Source organism: Tachyglossus aculeatus, chromosome 16 (genome assembly GCF_015852505.1).
Source record: "Tachyglossus aculeatus isolate mTacAcu1 chromosome 16, mTacAcu1.pri, whole genome shotgun sequence".
Classification (NCBI taxonomy): Eukaryota; Metazoa; Chordata; class Mammalia; order Monotremata; family Tachyglossidae; genus Tachyglossus; species Tachyglossus aculeatus.
This window is the reverse complement of record NC_052081.1, coordinates 36,361,122-36,381,381: the sequence shown is the minus strand read 5'-3', so window position 1 is coordinate 36,381,381 and position 20,260 is coordinate 36,361,122. Positions and strand designations below refer to the sequence as shown.

The 20,260-nt window shown below is 44.8% G+C and overlaps 1 protein-coding gene across 3 annotated transcripts in view; it reads left to right on the top strand.

The window, feature by feature from the left end:
• Positions 1-20,260, top strand: part of WBP1L (WW domain binding protein 1 like) — a 71,229-nt gene that overhangs the window by 16,513 nt on the left and 34,456 nt on the right. Inside the window, exon 1 of one of the 3 annotated variants that reach the window (XM_038757965.1) lies at positions 19,237-19,296. The exons of the other annotated variants lie outside the window; for them this stretch is intronic. Within the exon in view, the coding sequence (XP_038613893.1) occupies positions 19,270-19,296 (27 nt within the window). The 5' untranslated portion in view covers positions 19,237-19,269. Of the gene's footprint in view, positions 1-19,236; positions 19,297-20,260 lie in introns of those variants that run through there. 3 annotated transcript variants of the gene reach the window in all.

The window sequence follows — 20,260 nt, the reverse complement described above, 5'->3', positions numbered from 1 at the left end:
CCGTGCCCGGAATGACTTGGGATCCCCAGTCCCCCACCATACTGCACGATGCTGTCGGATCATTTTTCTACACAGTTACTTAAGAATGGTCAGAAATTGTTTCTAAAAAATTGTTCCCATCAGAAACCCCCTTTAGGTGTCCATCCAGTGCTGCATCAGTCAGAAACCTCTCCCCATCAGCTTTAAGACACACAGTCGGCTCTCCCTCTCCTACCTGACCTCACATCTCTCTTACTAAGTGAGTACTCTCTGGCTTCAGTGGTATCTCTCCCCCACACAACCAACACACATACAAGCCCACCCCGAGCTGGAGGCTCTGACTCCCCAGTTCTCGGACATTTTCCCTGTCCGGTCTCCCTCATAAGTATCATCCTATTTTATACTACCTATTAAATCATCCTTCCGCAGTTCCACCAGATGGAGCATAGGCCGATAAGCCTGAGCTGAAACTTGGAAGAGCCCGAGAAGTTCCAGTTAACAAACAAAGAGTGTTTTGACTTGTAGCTGGGTTGGGAGTGTAGAAGGGAGAAGGGGAACAAATCTCTCGGTATTGTACTCTGATGCAATGCAAGAAAGTCCCAGCTTGTTATGCATTATACTTCACAGCCTGGCTCACATTCTCTTAGCTATTCAGTTATCTAGTTGGATCCTGGATTAGTTAATTACAGCCAGACATGCGTTTGTAAACCAGATTGTCACCTAATTCAGTGCTTTGTCCTGATTTACCGGGAAGGTCATATTTGAGTGACCAAATGAAGTTGGAGTAGGGCCGGGGCCTGTATCCCTCAAACAGAAATCTGGCAATTCAAGGGCTTAATTTCCCCCCCTTTTTTGTTGTGGGAAACTTGGTGGTGTTTTGGGTGAGGCGGGTGTTCTTGCTTTTGGTGCTGACTTCAGTCCGAAGCAAGGCGTTTGTTCAAGAACTCAGGTGTTTTTTAAACAACTGTTTGTCTTGGAAGTGGGTAAAAATAAATGTGAGAACATTGCAAGAATATTTGTGGTTTTGGAAGGGTGGGTGTTAGAGTGAAGAGTTATGAAAACATGTCTCTTAATCTTTAAACATAGAACAGCAGTTCTTATGTTGTAACTTGGTTTTATTACAAATTCCCTCTGATCAGAGACATATTTTCATGCCTTTCAAAATTGGTTCTCTTCATGCAAACTATTCCCGTATTACAATTCTAGGGGTACCGAGCAATTCCCACTCCAATTTCAAAAAGGTGCATTGCTCAAGTCATAGATGGAGTCTGAATATTTAATTCTTGCTGGTCGGTCTAGTTTGCCAACCTGCAGAGGGGACGGTGGGCAGATAATAGCCACTCTGGCTTTTGATTGCAGAAGTAAGTGGAGTGAGAATTCCAGATTGAGTACTTGCTTCCTAGTGGACCAATGGTTTTTTTAAGTCTGGAAACGGCTCTCCTCCCGCCTTGGAAAGCCAAGGCACGATCCTGACAGCTTCCTTTAGGATGAGGAATTTTAACTGACATGTCCCACTAGCTTGAAGTCCTCTAGACTGCAAGCTCATTGTGGGCAGGGAATGTGTCTGTTGTAGTGTCCTCTCCCAAGCACTTAGTACAGTGCTCTGCACACAGTAAGTACAATTGACTGACTTAATTCAGTACAGAGGGCAACATAGCTGCCCCTTCCTTTCTCTTTCTGTAAGGCCGATCGTCGCTTCTATGATTCTGTGATCGGTGCTTCTGTGTGAGAAGCAGTATGGCTTAGTGGCAAGAGCCTGGATTTGGGAGTTAGAGGTCATGGGTTCTAATCCCAGTTCCGCCACTTGTCAGTTGTGTGACTTTGGGCAAGTCACTTAACTTCTCTGTACCTGTTACCTCATCAGTAAAATGGGGATTAAGACCGTAAGCTCCACGTGGGACAATCTGATTACCTTGTATCCACCCCAGCACTTAAAACAGTGCTTGGCACATAATAAATGCTTAACAAATACCATTATTATTATTATTATTCTCTGTTATGTAATAAATTGGTTAACCGGACTGCGTCTGACCTGATCAACGTATATCTACTCTGGCGCTTAGAATAGTGCTTACCACAGAGAAAGCGATTAACAAGTCCCATGGTTATTAACCTACACCCTCATCTTGTAGCTAAAGGCAGGAGGCTCTTGGCTCCCGATGTTCAATTTTCAGCAAACAAGAAAGCTGGTTCTGCAACCCTGCTTATCCTCCAGTAACTTATGGGATAGTGACAGCCACTCACACCTTGCCTACAAGCCTGTTTTTTCTCCTGCACTAGGCAGGGTCAGATTAGGTCGCGCGTTCATCTGGAAAAGCTTAGGAAATGGCAAGGTGCTGAAGGAAGTGGTTCATGGTCTCCTCTAAGTTTCAGGAAAGAATTCTCGAGTTGCTGGTGAATCACAAAGTCAAGTCCAGGGAATTTTCTTGAGTGGTCCATAGGTTGTATTTGTGAGGACTTGGTGTTACAGGAAAATCTGATTATAGTTAACTAACCATTGATTCAGTGGGACTTTGTGGGTTAGCGGGGTTAAATGGTTCAAAAGTACCCCCATGATTGGCAGCTTTCACTCCAAGTTCTGCTCACAGAATGCTTTTCACCTTTACCACTCATGGTTATTTTTACTCTGTTAAATGCTTCGAAGTTGTAAAAACACAAAGAAATATGAAGTACTGTGTAGTACAGTAAGTCTGAGGCAGAGGCTAGGAAGCTACTGGACCAATTCCTTCCCCTGGAACACACAATATCTTCTTATGCCCCATCTACGTGTTATACCGGAACAGACTACTGTTATAGGAAAAACATTCCCTTTTCCAGCATGTTATATTCAAATCGTATAGTGAAGCAGATATTCTGGCCGAATTGGGTGTACAGCTCCGACGTCACGCCATTCAGGGCTTTGGAGCCAGAGGCCATGGGTTCAAATCGCAGATCCTCCAATTGTCAGCTGTGTGACTTTGGGCAAGTCACTTAACTTCTCTGTGCTTGTTACCTCATCTGTAAAATGGGGATTAAGACCGTGATTCCCCCCGTGGGACAACCTGATGACCTTGTAACCTCCCTAGAGCTTAGAACAGTGCTTTGCACATAGTAAGCGCTTAAATGTCATCATCATCATTATTATTATTATCTATCATTCATTTCAGAAATGGGATATTAAACTCGTTCTTTCTTCAGAGAAAAGTTTCCACTTCTGCCCCCAGTCTCTTGCAGGTGGTGGAAATTGGGTAGGGTTGGAGATAGCGAATGCAGAGGGAGAGGTCGAAACCCCCCCGGCTCAGCCTGAATGTAACCAGTGGCAGTGAGGAGCAGTGTGGCCTAGTGGACAGAGCACGGGCCTGGAAGTAAGAAGGACCTGGGTTCTAATCCCAGCTCCGCCACTTGTCTGCTGGGCAAGTCACTTCACTTCTCCGTGCCTCAGTTACCTCATCTGTAAAATGGGGGTTAATGCTGTGAGCCCCATGGACTTTGTCCAACCTGATTAGTTTGTATCTACCTGAGTAGATACAGTGCCTGTACAGTGCCTGGCACATAGTAAGCGCTTAACAAATACCATATGAAAACAAAACAAAAACCAGTGTAACGATGATGTAGCGGGGTTCCCAGAGCAGGCGATTTTTCTAATTCACCGATACCGCCGTCTGAGATGTGAGCCCTTGGGAAATCTTGACCACCCCTTTTTTTCTCCTTTTGATGGGGACCTTCTTAATTCTTAGGCTGAAGTGACACTAGTGTTTTTAACGTAGGTGAGAAGTGGATTTCATGAGCCCGACTTGGGATTTTGCAGTTTATATACTGAACAGAATATGCTAAAAACTTTGAGATTTAAAAGTTAGTACACCTCATTTTTTTTCTTTCAGTTTTGATAATTGAAATATAGGTGGGCTGGGAACCTGTCTACCAACTCTGTTATATTGTACTATCCCAAGCGCTTAGTACAGTTCTCTATCCACAGTGAGCGCCCAATAAATACAATTGATGGATCAATATATTATAAGGCCTTTCAGTTCTCCAACTAATTTCAGTGAGAGCTCTTAATTAAGAAACCTGACCTATCCGTACATGTGGATCACTGCCCTGATCACTTTTCATCTTTTTACTTCAGCAGATTTTTCAGTTGGTAGCATTTGTCCTCCTTCTCACAGTCTCTCCCCTTAGATTTACTTCATGCCATTTTACAATCAACACGGGATGCTTGTACCATCGGCTTCTACTGCCTGTTTTGCAAAGTAAAATATTAACTTGTCATTAAGCCTTATCTTCCAACAAAGAGAGGGGTATTGATTTATTTATATAAAAAAAGTCGTGCTCTTTGGGATTTCTCAAGTAGTGCAGTTTGACTTAGAAATAGTGAAAAAGCTTGTTCAGCAGATCTTCTTTATAGCCTGACATCTAGGCAATTCCATACGTGTATTTTGGGTAGTAGCACAAAGTGGGTTCCTGGCTGCACTCTTCCTGTTTTTTAGATTTCCGGGCCACCCCTGCGGACTAGAACGATTCCAAGGGCCTAAAGCAGCTTCACAGGAGGTCAGGGAATTCAGTAGAATTTAACCCAAATATCATCACTGGTGTTTTTCTCTGATTTCTATTCCTGAAATACCTAGGCCTGTCATCAGAGGAGTGCCTGGCTTAGTGGAAAGAGCGTGGACTTGGGAGTCAGAGGATGTGGGTTCTAATTCTGGCCCAGCCACTTGTCTGCTGTGTGACCTTGGGCAAACCACTTAACTTCTCTGTGCCTGTTACTTCATCTGTAAAATGGGGAGTAAGACTGTGAGCCCCTCGTGGGACAACCCAGTTACCTTGTGTCTACCCTAGCGCTTAGAACAATGCTTGGCACATAGCGCTTAGCAAATACCATAATAATAATCATCATCCGGGGACCTTCAAGAGTCCCAGGGGTGGATGCCTGACACTAATATTTTTTTTTTCCCTTTTCTTGGACACTCAGGTATCCAAGAACACATGTTTTCACTACCCAGTTTGCCTACAACACATTGGCAGAATCGGGGTAATTTCTTCCAACAGCAAGTGTCTGTCCTCTAGACTGTAAGCCCATTGTGGGCAGAGAATGTCTGTTTATTGTTATATTGTACTCTCCCAAGCCCTTAGTACAATGCTCTGCACACAGTGCTCAATACAAACAATTGAATAAACGGATACAGGATGACACGGTGTGGAAAGAAGTGGTCATGTGCATGTGTGTGGCGTTGGACTTGGAGTGAGTATTCCAACACGATTTTTTTTGGTTCTAGGAGAACAGTGGGCATCCTGGATTTTAGGGGGAAAGTTTTATCCTAACCCATGTACATTAGCAAGAATGGTTTCGAATTATTCAGCACTTCAGACGGCCCTCTGTATGGGCATACGGTCCTAGCACGATTGGAGTGCAGTGCTCTGCACACAGTAAGCGCTCAATAAGTATGATTGAATGAATGAATGAATTACGGCTCTTGTGCAAAGTTACAGGTGGACTAGATCATTCATTCATTCATTCAATCGTATTTATGGAGCACTTACTGTGTGCAGAGCACTGTACTAAGTGCTTGGGAAGTACAAGTTGGCAACATATAGAGACAGTCCCTACCCAACAGCGGGCTCACAGTCTAGAAGTCTAGTCACAGACTAGTTGCACATGGACTGCAAGAATGCACAATTTCTTTCAGGAGCTCCGAGGAAGCCTACACTCAATCAGTCAGTGGTATTTACTGAGCGCTTAAGTGTGCAGAGCATTGTGCTAAGCGCTTGAGAGAGTACATTCGAGTTGGTAGACTTGATCCCTGCTCTCAAAGAACTTTTAGTCTAGTCGGGAGATATGGGGGTGGGTTCTGATCACCTCTGGGGCCAAACCTGGCCCAAATTCCGGTTGGCAGTTTACAGGAGGGACCGTGGGAAAGTGGGCAGGACTGTGCCACCCCGGAAGCATCAGCTTTTGGCTGAGGTTCGGAAGCTGTTACACCCGGCCGACTCTTCGGTTCTCTGAGGTTGCTGCTGCTTGCACAGCTCTCCTGCTTCTTGTGCTGCTTGTGTTTTTTTTTTTCCCCCAGTGGTATTTGATAATGAGTCAGTTGTATTTATTGAGCACTTACAGTGTGCTCTGCACGCTGTACTGAGTGCTTAGGAGAGTACAGCACATATTAAGCGTTTACTATGTGCCAGTCACCGTACTAAGTGCCAGGGTAGCTACAAGCTAAACAGGTTGAACCCAGTCCGTATCCCACTTGGGGCTCAGCCTTAATCCCCGTTTTATAGAAGAGGGAACTGAAGCACAGAGAAGTGAAGCGAGTCGTCCAAGGTCACAAAGCAGACAAGAGGCAGATCTGGTTTAGAACCCAGGTCTTCTGATTTCCAGGCCTGTGCTCTTTCCACCGGGTCACATGGCTTCTCCAAGGACTCGCCACAGTTGGGCAGAGCCGAAGAGAGTGGAGAGGGTGTTGGAGGTGTTTATAGGGACTCAGAAACTGTGGTGCTAGATAAACTCAGGATGCTCAGGCCAAAGTCAAGTGGCACCTCCTAGCAGCTCTGCCCACGACTGACTTGTGGCATGAATGCTGGAAGCTGTTGTGATAATCAGCCTGGCTTGTCCCATGCCTTTTCTGTAGTTTGATCCCACTGAGAAAACAGATCTGACCCACTCTTACTCCTCCTTAGGTGGCCCAGGACTACGGGACCCAAACATAATCCTCCAAAGGTTGGTTGCCTAGTGGAGAGAGCACGGGTCTGGGAATTAGAAGGACTTGGGTTCCAGTCCCGGCCCCGTCACTTGTCTGCAGTATGGCCCTGGGCAAGTCACTTCTTCTCTGGATCTCAGTTACCTCATCTGCAGAAGGGGGGTTAAGACTGTGAGCCCCATGTGGGACAGGGACTGTGTCCAACCCGATTTGCTTGCATCCATCCTGGCGCTTAGTATAGTGCCTGGCTCAGAGTAAGTTCTTAATGGATACCACAATTATTATTAGAAGTCCATGGAGCCTTTCCCAGATGGATAACAAACAGCCTCTGACTGCAACGTGAGAAAAGTTTTAGCCTGTTGTTGTCCTTGAATGTGAAGAGGGCAGGGCTGTTGTTGTTCACCAGGCTTCAGAATTGGTTGATGAGGAAGTGCCTCTGCAAGATGCCATCTGCCATCCGCAAGATCTTCCCTGTAACATCACCATCCGTGTCAAGTGGGTAGGGTAGAACATCATCAAACAATAACTCCGTCCATTGTGAAAACTGCTTCTTTTTGCCCTTCATTCTAGCATTTGCTCAGTGAACCTTTCTGGTTCTTCTCCCTTCAAACATGCCCCAGTTTCCCCTATTCTGAAGAGAATCCCCCTATTCCACAATCGGTCCTATGACTATTGTTCCATCTTCCATTTGTCTTCAGTTTACACATTCCTTGAAGTGGCCACATGCCCATCGCCCCAAATCCTTAGATCCCTGCCATTTGGACTTTTCCCTTTTCACACCACCGAGACCACTTTTACCAAACTGTAACCTTCCTCATTAATATTTCACAGATCTTCCTCTTCCTTTACCACCCTTTCACTCTTCCCTGGGAGGGCACTCACCACCTCTCTGGGTGACCGCAACAGTGTCCCTTTTGGTCTCCCAGCCTCTTGTCTCTCTCCTCTTCTGTCTGTCAGCTGCATGAATCATCTTTTTAAAATGCCCATCGGCGCACATGATGCCTTGCCTCAGAGCTCCCTGTGACTTCTCATATAAAAAACCAAAGCCCCTGATTTTTGGTTCAGGGCTGTCCGGTTACTGATTCCCTCAGACCTCTCTGCGTTCTTCTCCCTTCTGCTCTATTTCACGTTGTCCTCTTTGCTCCTTTTAAGACAATCTCTTAAGCATCTTTCTCTGGTCCCTAACCGGTTGCTCATACCCCACCTCACCCGCCCCCCTATCTTAAATGCCCTCTCCCTCCTTTAGCTTTGCCGGACTTACATCCCTCTTCCCCTTCACGGTCCTTTGAAAAAGCCACTTACTCTGAGAGAATTTCAAGATAATCCCACGTCATACTTCTTGGCAGTCTTATATCCAGGAAGCAGCGTGTCCTAGTGGAAAAAATACAGGCCTGTTGGGTCACGTTGGGCAAATCACTTCTCTGTGCCTCAGCCTCCTCATCTGTAAAATTGAGATTCAGTGCCTGGTCGTCTTCCTACATAGGCTGTGAGCCCCATGTGGAACAGGGACTGGGTTAGACCCCCCCAATCTATTTATTGAGCACTTACTGTGTGCAGAGCACTGTACTAAGTGCCTGAGAGAGTACAACAATAAACAGACACATTCCCTGCCCACAATGAGTTTACAGTTGTGGTTATCTTGTATCTACACCCGCTCTTAGTACAGTACTTGACAAAAAGTATATAGTAAGTCTATAGTAAGTGCTTAACAAATACCACATTATTGTTGTTATTATGTAACGCATTTGTATTCACTGTATAATAATAATAATAATAGTATGTAAGTGCTTACTATGTGCAAAGCACTGTTGTAAGCACTGGGGAGGTTACAGGGTGATCAGGTTGTCCCGGGGGGGCTCACAGTTTTAATCCCGATTTTACAGATGAGGTAACTGAGGCCCAGAGAAGTTAAGTGACTGGCCCAAAGTCACACAGCTGACAGTTGGCAGAGCCGGGATTTGAACCCATGACCTCTGACTCCAAAACCCATGCTTTTTCCACTGAGCCACACTGCTCAGTGATCTACTTGTGCCTTCTTTTCATCCATGCTTAAATACTCAATTACTATACATTATTTTCTCTCCTTTAGATTGTTAAATCTTTGAGGGCAGGGACAGTGTTTCATACATTGCATTTTCATAAGCTTCTAGGTAGGGCTCTTCATATAACTAGGGAGCGTAATTAAATAACATTGGTAATGGTGACTAAGTGTTTCTACATTCACCCAGTTCACCCCTTTGTGACCCGATGGCCCTTCCAGTGCTTAGAACAGTGCTTTGCACATAGTAAGTGCTTAACAAATACCAAAATTATTATTATTATATAGAAGAGGAAGTAGGCATCAAGGTGTTGTCTAGCCCAAAGGTTGGAAATTAAACATTTATTGATTTGAACTTGCACTCTTTGTAGTTGGAGGATGCTAGGGACAGTACAGCTGTAGCAGCAGCTGCATCAATGGGATTTATTGGGTGCCTACTTTGTGCGGAGCACTGTGCGAAGCCCTTGGGAGAGACAATAGATTTTGGTAGAGACATTCCCTGCCCACATTGAGCTTACATCTGTTTGGTATGTCAGACTGAACAGTGATCTTTGTGTGACCAAGAGCTAGGACATAGTTTGGTCCTTTGTTGAAGCCCCCATCATAACCATTTCACTGGAGGGATGGTAATGGTCTTACTGGTTTTTGGAAGGGGCATGTGTTTCAGAGCATGAAAGCTCCTCATTAGATTTGGAATAAATTTAGTTGCCTGATTGGCTGAAGATGATCATTTTACGTAATCTTGAAGAAGTGGGGGAAGGTGCAGTGGGCTTATAAATGAGTGACATTACTAAAACCAAAAATCCAAAAGAAAACTTTTTTTTAATTCTAGATTATTGAAACTGAGCCTTTTGGTGTACTGTGTTTATATTTTACTGTGGTATTTTCACATAGATTAGAGACAAAGCTAGTTTGGCTTTTTTTTTTTTTACTGACTATACTATTGTTTCACTTCCTGTTTATTCTGTACTGTTTTTTGCAGTGTTCTTTACTTTTCAAATGATGTGTGGGTCCCATGACCGAATAGCCATTTGCTGATAGAGGAAAGTAATGCATTTCTGCAAGCTCCCTATCTCCTTCCTTTCAAAACTTAGTTGAAATGACAGAGCTGCCGCCACATAGCTTACATTTTTTTCCTAGCCACTATCTAGCACTGACTCCTCTCTAGTGATTGAAGTTGACTTTGTAGCAACAGTATAGAACTACTGTGTGCGGAGCACTGTACTAGGCACTAAGGTCCGGAAGAAGCCAGACACAATCCTGCCCAGAAGGAATTCACTTGAGTCAGTGCCACTCTTTGATATTAGATGAATTTATTTAAGCTAAGCCGTCTTCAGGGTAGGGAAAATAAATCTAATTTCTGTTTGGCGAAACCAAACAAAGCCGCTATGGTTCTTGCCTACTTTACAATTGCCGATACAGTGAAAACTCCATTAACGTAGCCTGTGGGAGCCAAAATTGTAATTTAGTTTTTTTACCTCCCCTCTTCTGCTGTTTCCCCCGCCACACCACCACCATCCAGACCCATTCGGAAGCGCCGCTCCGGTAATTTCAGCCCCCACGGCCCTGATCGTGCGTCTTCCCTCCCGCTCCCCCGCGCTATTTCTGGCGTCCTGCTACCCGCCTGGGTGGTAACATGCTCAGCATTGGGGCGCAGAGAGGCATGCCTTGCTGGCACAAAGCGAATCCTGCGTCCCCTCCTCACCATGCCTGGGCCCCACTTACTTTGGGGCCGTTTTTCATGCTGCTGTCCAGCTGGATGTGGAGTGAGTCAAACGTTACCCCTCCCCTCTAAAATATGCCGTCCTAGCCCTTTCCTAGTGAGCCGCACTGTGAATCAAAGTGAGCAACCCCCGTGGCAGGTAATGAACTCCCCTTTGGCCCTGTCAGAAGACTCGGGGAATCATCTCTAGTGACCTGATATGAAAGTGGTATGAAAGAGTAGCTACAGATATTGATGAATTGATTTTTTGACTCGCAGCCACCCTGCAACGGGTGAGGGGAAGGGAAAGTCAGAAAAGAAACATTAGAAACTCTTGCTCCCCCAAGCCTCTCTTCCTTAAAACTTAATCTAATGCCCATTCCTATTTCAGCTCCCAAAGGACTGTCAAGCTTGGGAATGGAGAGGTTAGGTTGGGATTGGCCTCCATGCATCCGTTAGTGACAACCACTTTGGCCCCTGCACCGCTTTGTGTAGAAGTACACAACAGCGCCAAAAGCCACAGTCTCCCCTCTTTGGCTCCTCTTGTGAGCCACCTGGTCGATCTCAACTCCCCTCGCCCCCTCAGGACTCCCTCAGGCCTAGATAGGCGCTATTAAAATGTCCCACTGGATTCAGAGTGGTCCTGGACCCAAGCCCTCCTGAGCTGGACTTGGGATTTCACCCACAGAGCTTCAATCAATCAATCAATCAATGGTATTTATTGAGCACTTTCTAAGTACAATCTAACAGAATTAGCAGGTACATCTCTTGCCTATAGTGAGCTCACAGCCTGGAGTGGGAGGTTGACAAGATGAATAAATAATTTGCCATATATAATTTAAAGATATGTACATAAGTGCTGTGGGGTTGGGGCCAATATCAAGTGCCCAAAGGTCACAGATCCGAGTGCAGATATGACGCAGAAGGGAGAGCGAGCCGGGGAAATGAGGGGCTTAACTGGGGAAGGTCTCTTGACTTCCTTTATTCCTCTCCCTTTTTCTAGGTTATTAGTCCTAAACTGAGAACAGGGAACCAGTTTCTTTTAGCTCAGTTGTGATACAACAGAGGTTTCAGACACGTTTCCTGCCCCCAAGAAGCTTACAGTCTGAGCCCCTGTGAGAACCAGGAAGCACGTTAAACTGATAATAAATTGCAGGAAAATGTGCGAACTGAGTAAGATTCAGCAAAGCTCACACAGTTCTGTTCCCACAACGACAACAAAATGCTCCTTGACGTCGATCTTATCATTGGATTTACTCAGTCCATCAGTGGTATTTATTAAGCACTCACTTTGTGCAGAGGATTGTACTACGTGCTTGCGAGAGGACAATACAGCAGAGTTGCCCGCAAAGAACTTATGGTCTTGAGGGGGAGATAGATGTTAATATAAATAATGTATAATATGTAATTTAGAGATAAGTACTTAAGTGCTGTGAGGCCTAAAGGTCCCAGATCCAAGAGCATAGATGGCACAGAAGGGAACAGGAGCCTGGGAAAAGAGGGCTTAATTGGGGAAGACCTCTGTACCAGCTCGCGACCCTGATTCTTTTCCTCTTTCATCTCTGTCTTTCCCTCTAGTAACTCATACGGACATGTTGCCTTTGTCTTCTTGAACCTACATCCAGTTACCCTATAATATAAGGGTTGCATTATCCCTCATTAAGGAAAATGGGTGCTATAATCCTCTCCCGCTCCGATATCACACACCAATAATTTTTTCTGAAGCCGTGGGATGCTATATCCTAACGGGCTTACGTTATTGAACAAATGTTCCCTAATTTCCTAACAACAATTCTAGCCAAAATGGGTAATGAAAACACAGGCTACAGCCGGAGTGTGCTTAGATTTTTCACCAGCACAACTTCCTGTGATAACATGTTCATTATGCTTTGCATTTTGACGAAGTCTTCTCTTTTGATTGTTTGGAACTGACCACCTTAAAGCTCTCTCTCCCTCACCCTATCACTGTAGACTTGGGTGAACAATAATTTTGTGCCTGCCCTGTCCACGCTTTTCATGATTTTGCCGACTTCAACCACGATCCTTCTCAGCCTACATCTTTCTAGCCTGAAAAGTACAAACTTTTTTCAGCTAGAAAGACTCCCCTGGAAAGTAATACAGATCACTCTTTAGTTTTTCCTTTGGGGTTTTTTTTTTTTTACAGGCTCAGTGAAAGGTAAGAGTGGGTCATTAAATTTTAACACGATAATGAGAGGCCGGATGAATAGTTAGGCAGAGCTGAGACCAGCTCTTTCACTCCCTCTTCAACGTTGCACTTTCACCTGGGTAAAGCACAGAGTTGTCTTGAAGGTTTTTGTGCTTGACGAAAGGCATGTTAACCATATAGGAAAAACCTTTCCTCTTTCTGTTGGAAAGCATTATCAAAGACTTGCAACCCAATGTATCTCCAATTTGTCGTGAGCTGTAATGGAGCCGGTGTAATGAGAATTGGTGTACATGTAACAAATGTCGAACCAGTGATAAGAAATTTTGCGGTTTCCCTCTGTCCCATTTTCTCTGGCAGATCAATAGTGAGAAATCAAGCAAGCAGAGGCTCTTCAGAGTTCCTTTTGGAAGGAGAATGTTTGCTTGTCACCTTCCTGATGCCACTCTGAAAATTGGAGGGTTTTTTTTTTTTTTGCATCAATAGGGCTGGCATCCATCCACAGTGGTACAGGCCCAGGATCTAGACCTTGCCAGGTTTTGTTAGTTTCTTTCAGCCAGGGGATCCAGTCTTCCAAAATTGGGAATGGTTCTTTGTCGGCATTTCTACCGAATGATTCCTTAAGCATTTTTTTTATGGTTTTTTAACAAAACAAAAGAACAAATCTTGCTCTTATTGTTGCCCACAGGTGAGATTGGGTTTTGTATTAAAATAGTTTTTGAATAGCTCACGGATGCTGTAGTTGTACCCATTTTTTGCGCATTTTTCCCATCACACTTGTATTTAATACTTTTAATCACAGTATCTCTAGTTACGGCCAATAGGAATGGTCCCCAGATGATAGTATTTATCAAGCGCTTGCTCTCTGTAGAGCACTCTATACTAAGCATTTGGGAGAATTCAAGTAGAGGCTGTAGATGCTATCCCCACTCTCAGGGAGCTTACAATCTAGCGGGAGAGCTAAACCCCAAGAAGTATTAGGGTATAAAGATCTGAACATATTTAGTAGAGGCCTCCTGCCTTAATGGAAGGATGTTAAAGAGCTAATTCTACATCCACTAGACTTTCTGAGTTTATCTCTTTCCCATGCAGTACTCAGCTGAAGGTTCTCTCCCAGTCAAGGGGAGGCTAGGCTAGAAACCACCTTCCTTGACCTCTAAATAAACCTTCCTAGCCTCTAAGAACTTGTTCTTCTCCTCCAACAGCCTTCTGCCATCTCTGCCTTAAACCCCAGAGATTCCTAAATTTGTATTGCCCAGGCTAGCATGTCAGTGATGGGGATTCCCAAAAGGGGTTGAGGGAAGGGAGCTGTTGTGTAGCCAGTGGAGCAACATTCCCGCTCTTCTCGCCAACAAACTGTGCATGGATTTCAGAAAGCAAGACGAGTAGAGGAAGTGTTTTAAGATAAAGGGAAACCTAAACCTCAGACGATGCTGCGACCCAGCTGAAAACTGGGAGTCAGTTGGTGAGGCTAGACCAGCCTGGTGATCTGCTGCAAAAGCTGTATATGAAAAGGGAGACCAAGAGGCAAAGGCAATACAACGACGGGCAATTGTTTTTTGTATCCAATGTGGCTGGAACTGTAAACCCCATGGTGGCCTTTTCAGTCAGTAGTGTCATCTTTGAATACGAAGGACAACTATATATAACCGAAAAGATGATTTGGGCTTTGTTGTAATGAGTCTAGGGGCCTTCCCTGCCATCTGGCCGATGGAGGCGATGGGACCAGAGAGAGAGGGAAGGAGATGGTGGGGGAGATGAGTTTTTAAGAAGAGTCAGAAGGATTTTTATTTTTTTAACTTGTGTCAGGAACATCTTTTTGCCTTTTATTTGATCGAGTGCCTGGGCCTTTCAGTGGGGCTGGTCAACACTGGACTGATTATTTTACTGGTTACTGATTATTTTACTGGTTACTCACATGGGTTCTGGGGTAGTTGTTTGGAATTTTCCTCCTCTTGGAAAGCACGAAATGACCCACAGTCCAATAAATCGTTATCGTCTGGGCTTTGCTCTAGTGGGGATTTCAAAATTTTGGTTTGGTGTGCTTTGGCTTCTGCCTTTGAGTTTTCTTCTCACAGGGTTGTGAGCATGATTGTCAGCATAGGCATAAAGAAGCACAACATACAGTAGGAACTTTTCTTTGGGTTGTGTTAAATAACAGGCTGATTATTTTATGGGGACTAAATACTGCAGAGCAATTTGAAGACAGTTGTTAAAATTGAACACTCCCACCTATTTCTCTCATTTAGAGAAATCATTTCAATGAAACCCCCTTATCTGAATTTCTTTCTCATGACTTTTCCAATTTCATGTTCAGGACTTTAGATCATAATAATAATTGTGGTTTTTCTTGAGTGCTCACTATGTGCAAAGCACTATACTAAGCACTGGAGTAGATACAAGATAATCAGGTCCCAAAAGGGGCTTACAGTCTAAGTAGGAGGGAGAACATTGTGCTGATGAGGGAACTGAGGCACAAAGAAGTGAAGTGGCTTGCCGAAGGTCACACAGCAGGTACGTGGTGGAGTCAGGATTAGAACTCAGGTTCCTAGATGCCCAGGCTCTTCCTACTAGGTCACACTGCTTCTTCTCAAAGTAAATGGGGCCAGAGGAATGTACTATTTCTCATCTGTTTTGTTGGGCAGGGTTAAACTGAACAGTCACGTATACAGATCAACAGAATATGCAGTGATGGAGGATCCTTCCCTTTCAGCTCTGTTCCAATCTTAGCTCCTGGTATTTTGCAGGAATACCCCAGGAAATAAAAGGAAGGACTTTAGATGGGCTTGAAAATGTATCTTAATTCAACTTGGGTGTTCTGTAGATTTGTAATCATACCCATGTAATGATTAGAATGCTTATAAGAGTGATGGAAGTTCTGCTAATGTGTCCCTTATCCTAAAAATACCTTCCCTTGACCTCACGGCTCCCTTTAACTATCACCCCATCTCCCTCCTACCAAACCCTCTCCAAACCCCCTGAGCGAGTTTCCTACACCCACAGCCTCCACTTCTTCTCTTCCAGTTCTCTCCTTGACTCCCTCCAGTCTGACTTCTGCCCCCTTCATTCCATGGGCACTGCCCTTTCTAAAAGGAAGACCACCTTCTTGCCAGATACAATGGCCTCTACTCCACCCTAATCCTCCTTGACCTTTCAGCTGCCTTTGACACTGTGGACCTCTTCCCTTCTCCTGGAAATAGTATCTAACCTTGGCTTCATTGACGCTGTCGTCTCCTGGTTCTCCTATCTCTCGTTTGCACCTACGGCTTCAGCTATGATTTCTACTCTGGTGATTCCCAAATTTGTCTCTCCAGCCCTGCCCTCTCTCCTTCCCTGCAGTCTCGCATTTCCTCCTGCCTCCAGGACATCTCTATTTGGATGTCTTGCAGGCACCTCAAACTTTAAGTGTTCAAAACAGAACTCCTCATCTTCCCACCCAAACCTTGACCTCCCCTGTGTTTCCCATCACTGTAGACAACATTGCATCTGTGCAGATATCTAGCTAAAATTGAAGCCTCTTTAAGCCCTGGCTCTCTCCAATCATGGGGCTGTGACTGTGAGCCCACTGTTGGGTAGGGACCGTCTCTATATGTTGCCAACTTGTACTTCCCAAGCGCTTAGTCCAGTTCTCTGCACACAGTAAGCGCTCAATAAATACGATTGATGATGATGATGGGGCTAAGTTGCCTGAGCCAGCTCTTTTCCCAGTGATAGCCTTTTTGTGCCTAGTTTTCTTCGTGAACCTGAAGAAATTGCTCTATGTGCACTGAGCCTTAGTTTCCTCCTTAGGAAAAAGTTAGGTGGCCCTGACCAGTTTAATATGGGTGTCTGTGTGCCTGGATAGCCTAACAGTCATAAGGCCTTTTGGCAATGTAATGTGCTAAAAATGTTTCGTCATCAGCAGCAGGTAGGATTTTGTGTATGAATTTGTGGGGCCTGGGTTTATTTTACTGGTATCTTGTCTTTATGTTTTTTTAATGCTGTGTTTAATCTTTCTTATGTATCTATGCCAGTCCCCTCTCCCTCCATTTTATTTTTAGATTATGAGACTGCCCTGAGGGGCAGTGCCTGTGTCTCATTCCCATCTGGGTATTCTTTCCCAATGCTTCTTTCAGTGTTCTGCACCCATTAAGCACTTAATAAATAATTCCTACTACTGCTGCAGTGAAGCAATACAGAGCCATGCACATATGGTAATGCTTAAATGATACCCCTTGGTTATAAAGACTGTTCATTTGTGATAAAAGAAGATGAGAGAACTAGGAAAGTAACACGGCCACTTAGATTCTGTTCCATTGGCCTTTTGGACGGGAACTGTTAGAGAAGCAGCGTGGCCTAATGATTAGAACATGTGCCCGGGAGGCAGAAGGACCTGGGTTCTAATCCCAGCTCCCCCACTTGTCTGTTGTGCAAGTTTGGGCAAGTCACTTAATTTAGAGGCCCCAGTTACCTCATCTGTAAAATGGAGATTGAGACTGTAAGCCCCTTGTGGGACATGGACTGTGTCCAACCGGATTATCTTGTGTCCACCCCAGTGCATACAACAGTGCCTGGAACATAGGAAGTGCTTACCAAATACCCTTAAAAAGCAAACAAAGAAAAAAGTGCTTTCTATATCTACCATTAGTCCATTTTCTATGGTCAGGTGGATTGATCACAGCTTGCAAACTTTTTGAGTGGATTTGACCTGGATATACCGTGCGACAGAGAGGCAGTTCTCCGAAGTTCTCTAGGTCCTCAGAGTGCACTGTAGATTATTACCACTGATTCACAGAGTCCCAAAATACTAGGGCTTGCAAGTAACAACGATGGCTCCAGGAAAGGTAGTGTGCAAAAATCATCTTGGGTTTATAATAACATTCCTCCGAAGGCTTGCAGAGAACAAGTTCTTTAGACACAGGATCCATCCAAATTAAAGCATAGCCGATGCCCAATTATCGGATCTAGTGATCTAATCTAATGGAGAGCGTTGGCCTGAATAAGGTAACTCGGGAGTGGAAGTGAGGGGAAGCAGCGCGAGAGTCACCTGGGGGAAAGCGGGGGATAGTTTCAAATCAGTGGAGCCTGAAGACAGCTGTTGTAGATGCTGTGGTGAGAGAGTAAGAGGGAAGGATCTGCTTTGGATTATTCATTAAACAAGAGAAGCAGCATTGCCTAGTGGATAGAGCACGGGGCTGGGAGTCTAAAGGATCTGTGTTCTAATTTTGGCTCTGTCACAAGTCTGCTATGTGACCCTGGGCAAGTCACTTCTTTGTGTCTGTTACCTCTTTTATAAAATCGGGAGTAAGATTGTGAGTCCCCTGTGGGACGTGAACTGTATCCAACTTGTAGCCTGTATCTACCCCTCTGCTTCAGTACAGTCCCTGGCATATAGTAAGCCCTTGACAAATGCCATTTTTCAAAAAAAAGAACAAACAAAAATTTAAACAAGTATATTCCATTTGTAGATAACGAGGAGTTGACAGCACATGCCTTTATCATCTTAGGCTTGGAGCTCGTGGTCTATATAGAGGTGCCTTGAGTGTCGGGGGTTGCTAAGACGAAGAGAGGGAAATTCGGTTGCTGTCTGATGAAGTTTCATAAATTGGAGCTGTTAAAATGGAATGTCATGGTCTCCTTTCACGCACACTGTATGAAACCATTTTCTCAAAGGTTGAGAACCATTGAAGAGGAGCCCCAAACACCCCAGGTGCCTAGCTTCCCTAAGCAGAGGTTCAGAAGTGAGAGATGGTTTTAAATATAGATGATCTACTTTTTTGGCAACATTGCACCTCAGTAGGACTCACTGTACCTTGGGCGAGTGGAATGAAGAAAGACATTGGCACCTTGTGCCCGATAGGCTTGTTTATGAAATATAAACTCCCCTGAAAGGAGAGGGCAGGGAGGGAAGGATCTGGACGAAGCTCAGCTTTGGTGTTTGAGAGAAAAATACCCATCCTTCCGCCCCCATTCCCACTGCTTTAATTCTCCTGTGAGGCATCAAGGCATATTGTACTGGGTTCTGGGTTCACCCCTGCCTCATCCCCCCAGTACTTTTGTACAGATCCACAATTTATTTATATGAATGTCTGCCTCCCCCTCTAGACTCTAAGCTCAGTCGTTGACAGGGAAAGAGCACCTGTTCCATTTTAGCCCCCTCAGTGAGAACCTACCAGCCTTTTGAGCTATTTATGTAAGCACCTCCCAAATGGTGAAATTTTTGTCCAGAGTTTCGGTATTGACGTGTTGGCCCCTGGGCAACATCAAAAACTTTTAGTTCAAGAAGTGCACATCTGCCTTGGGTTACTTAGTACGGCTAGCACAGCTTCTCCACGTTTTCCCTGATGGCCCGTCTGAGAGATATGTTGAACTAGGATTACAAAATGACCATGCCACTTAAATGTACAGAAACATCGTCTTTATTATTCATCAGCAGCTGTTTCTCCCTCCCCACTCCCCCTTTCCCAGTGCCCAAACTGATGTCATTTCCCACTTGGCAAGGGCTCAGGTTTTGCTCTGTCTGAGATATGTCACAGGGGAGGGGGAAGGACCTGAGCGAGGAAAGCAGGAGGCAGTATGTTGCGTCCCAGGACCCTGTTTACTTAGTATTCTTTGCCAAGAAAGCCCGGTTCAGATAGAATCGCCAGCCCAGCCTGTCCGCATCAGATGGGGAAATGGTTGTTTCAGGACTTTAAAAAACCTTCGTTCCCAACATTACAGTGGACAATGCACTTGCAGGATGCCTTTCCTTTTGGGTCTTAGACAGGTAATTAGCTTGCTTGTGTGTGAAATGCTTTTGACTTGGGAAAGGGAGGGAGGAGGCAGGGACAAAGTGTTTGGGGTGGAAAAAGGATTGAGAAAACGTCTCACCATTGGCAGCAGGACGGTGTACAGTTCCCCGATTTCCTTCCCCCCTTCTTTTATTACTCGCTCACTCTTCCATCCACATCAATCAATTGTATTTATTGAGCGCTTACTGTATGCACACCACTGAACTAAACGCTTGGGAGGGTACAGTATAACAGAGTTGGTAGACACATTCCCTGCCACAATGAGCTTAGAGTCTAGGGGGGAGAAAGACATTAATATAAATAAATTATGGATCTGTTCATAAGTGCTGGAGGGCTGAGGGGAGGAGCTGTTGAGTGGTGGGTGACTGCAGTGTTTCTTCAGACACCATAGAACTATAAACTGCACAGAAAAACAATTTGGGAGTGGGCAAGGTTCATCATGAAGGCTTCTCCTTTAACCTCCCTCTTTTAATTGGGAATTTAACGATGCTATCTATTCTCAGAGATCTTTAGTTCCTATTCAGTAACCAATTTATTCCTTGGGGCAGTGGCTTTAAAACTCTACCTCTGGCTACATTCCGGAAGACCTTAGAGGGGACAGAAAAGCAGGGGTAGAAAGGGCCAGAAAGTGGACTCGGAATGCTTCCAATTTCAAGTTTAAAAACCAAACTGACCCCGGGTGCGGAGAGGAAGATTTAATTGCTTGGTGAGCCGCTGTGTGAACAAGGAGCACTAAATTATAGCTGGTAAGCTTGGAATGAGAAACAGTAGCAACTGACCAACCGCCGTCTGACTGCGATCACAGCTGCTGCCAACTGTGTGTCCCAAAGAGTTAGGAAGCCCCCCCACCCCCCAACTTTTACCACTTTTAGTCTGGAAAGCATGTCCGTTATAGGAGTATGCAATTGTAAACTGCACTCAGAGCTTTGGAGATCTGTG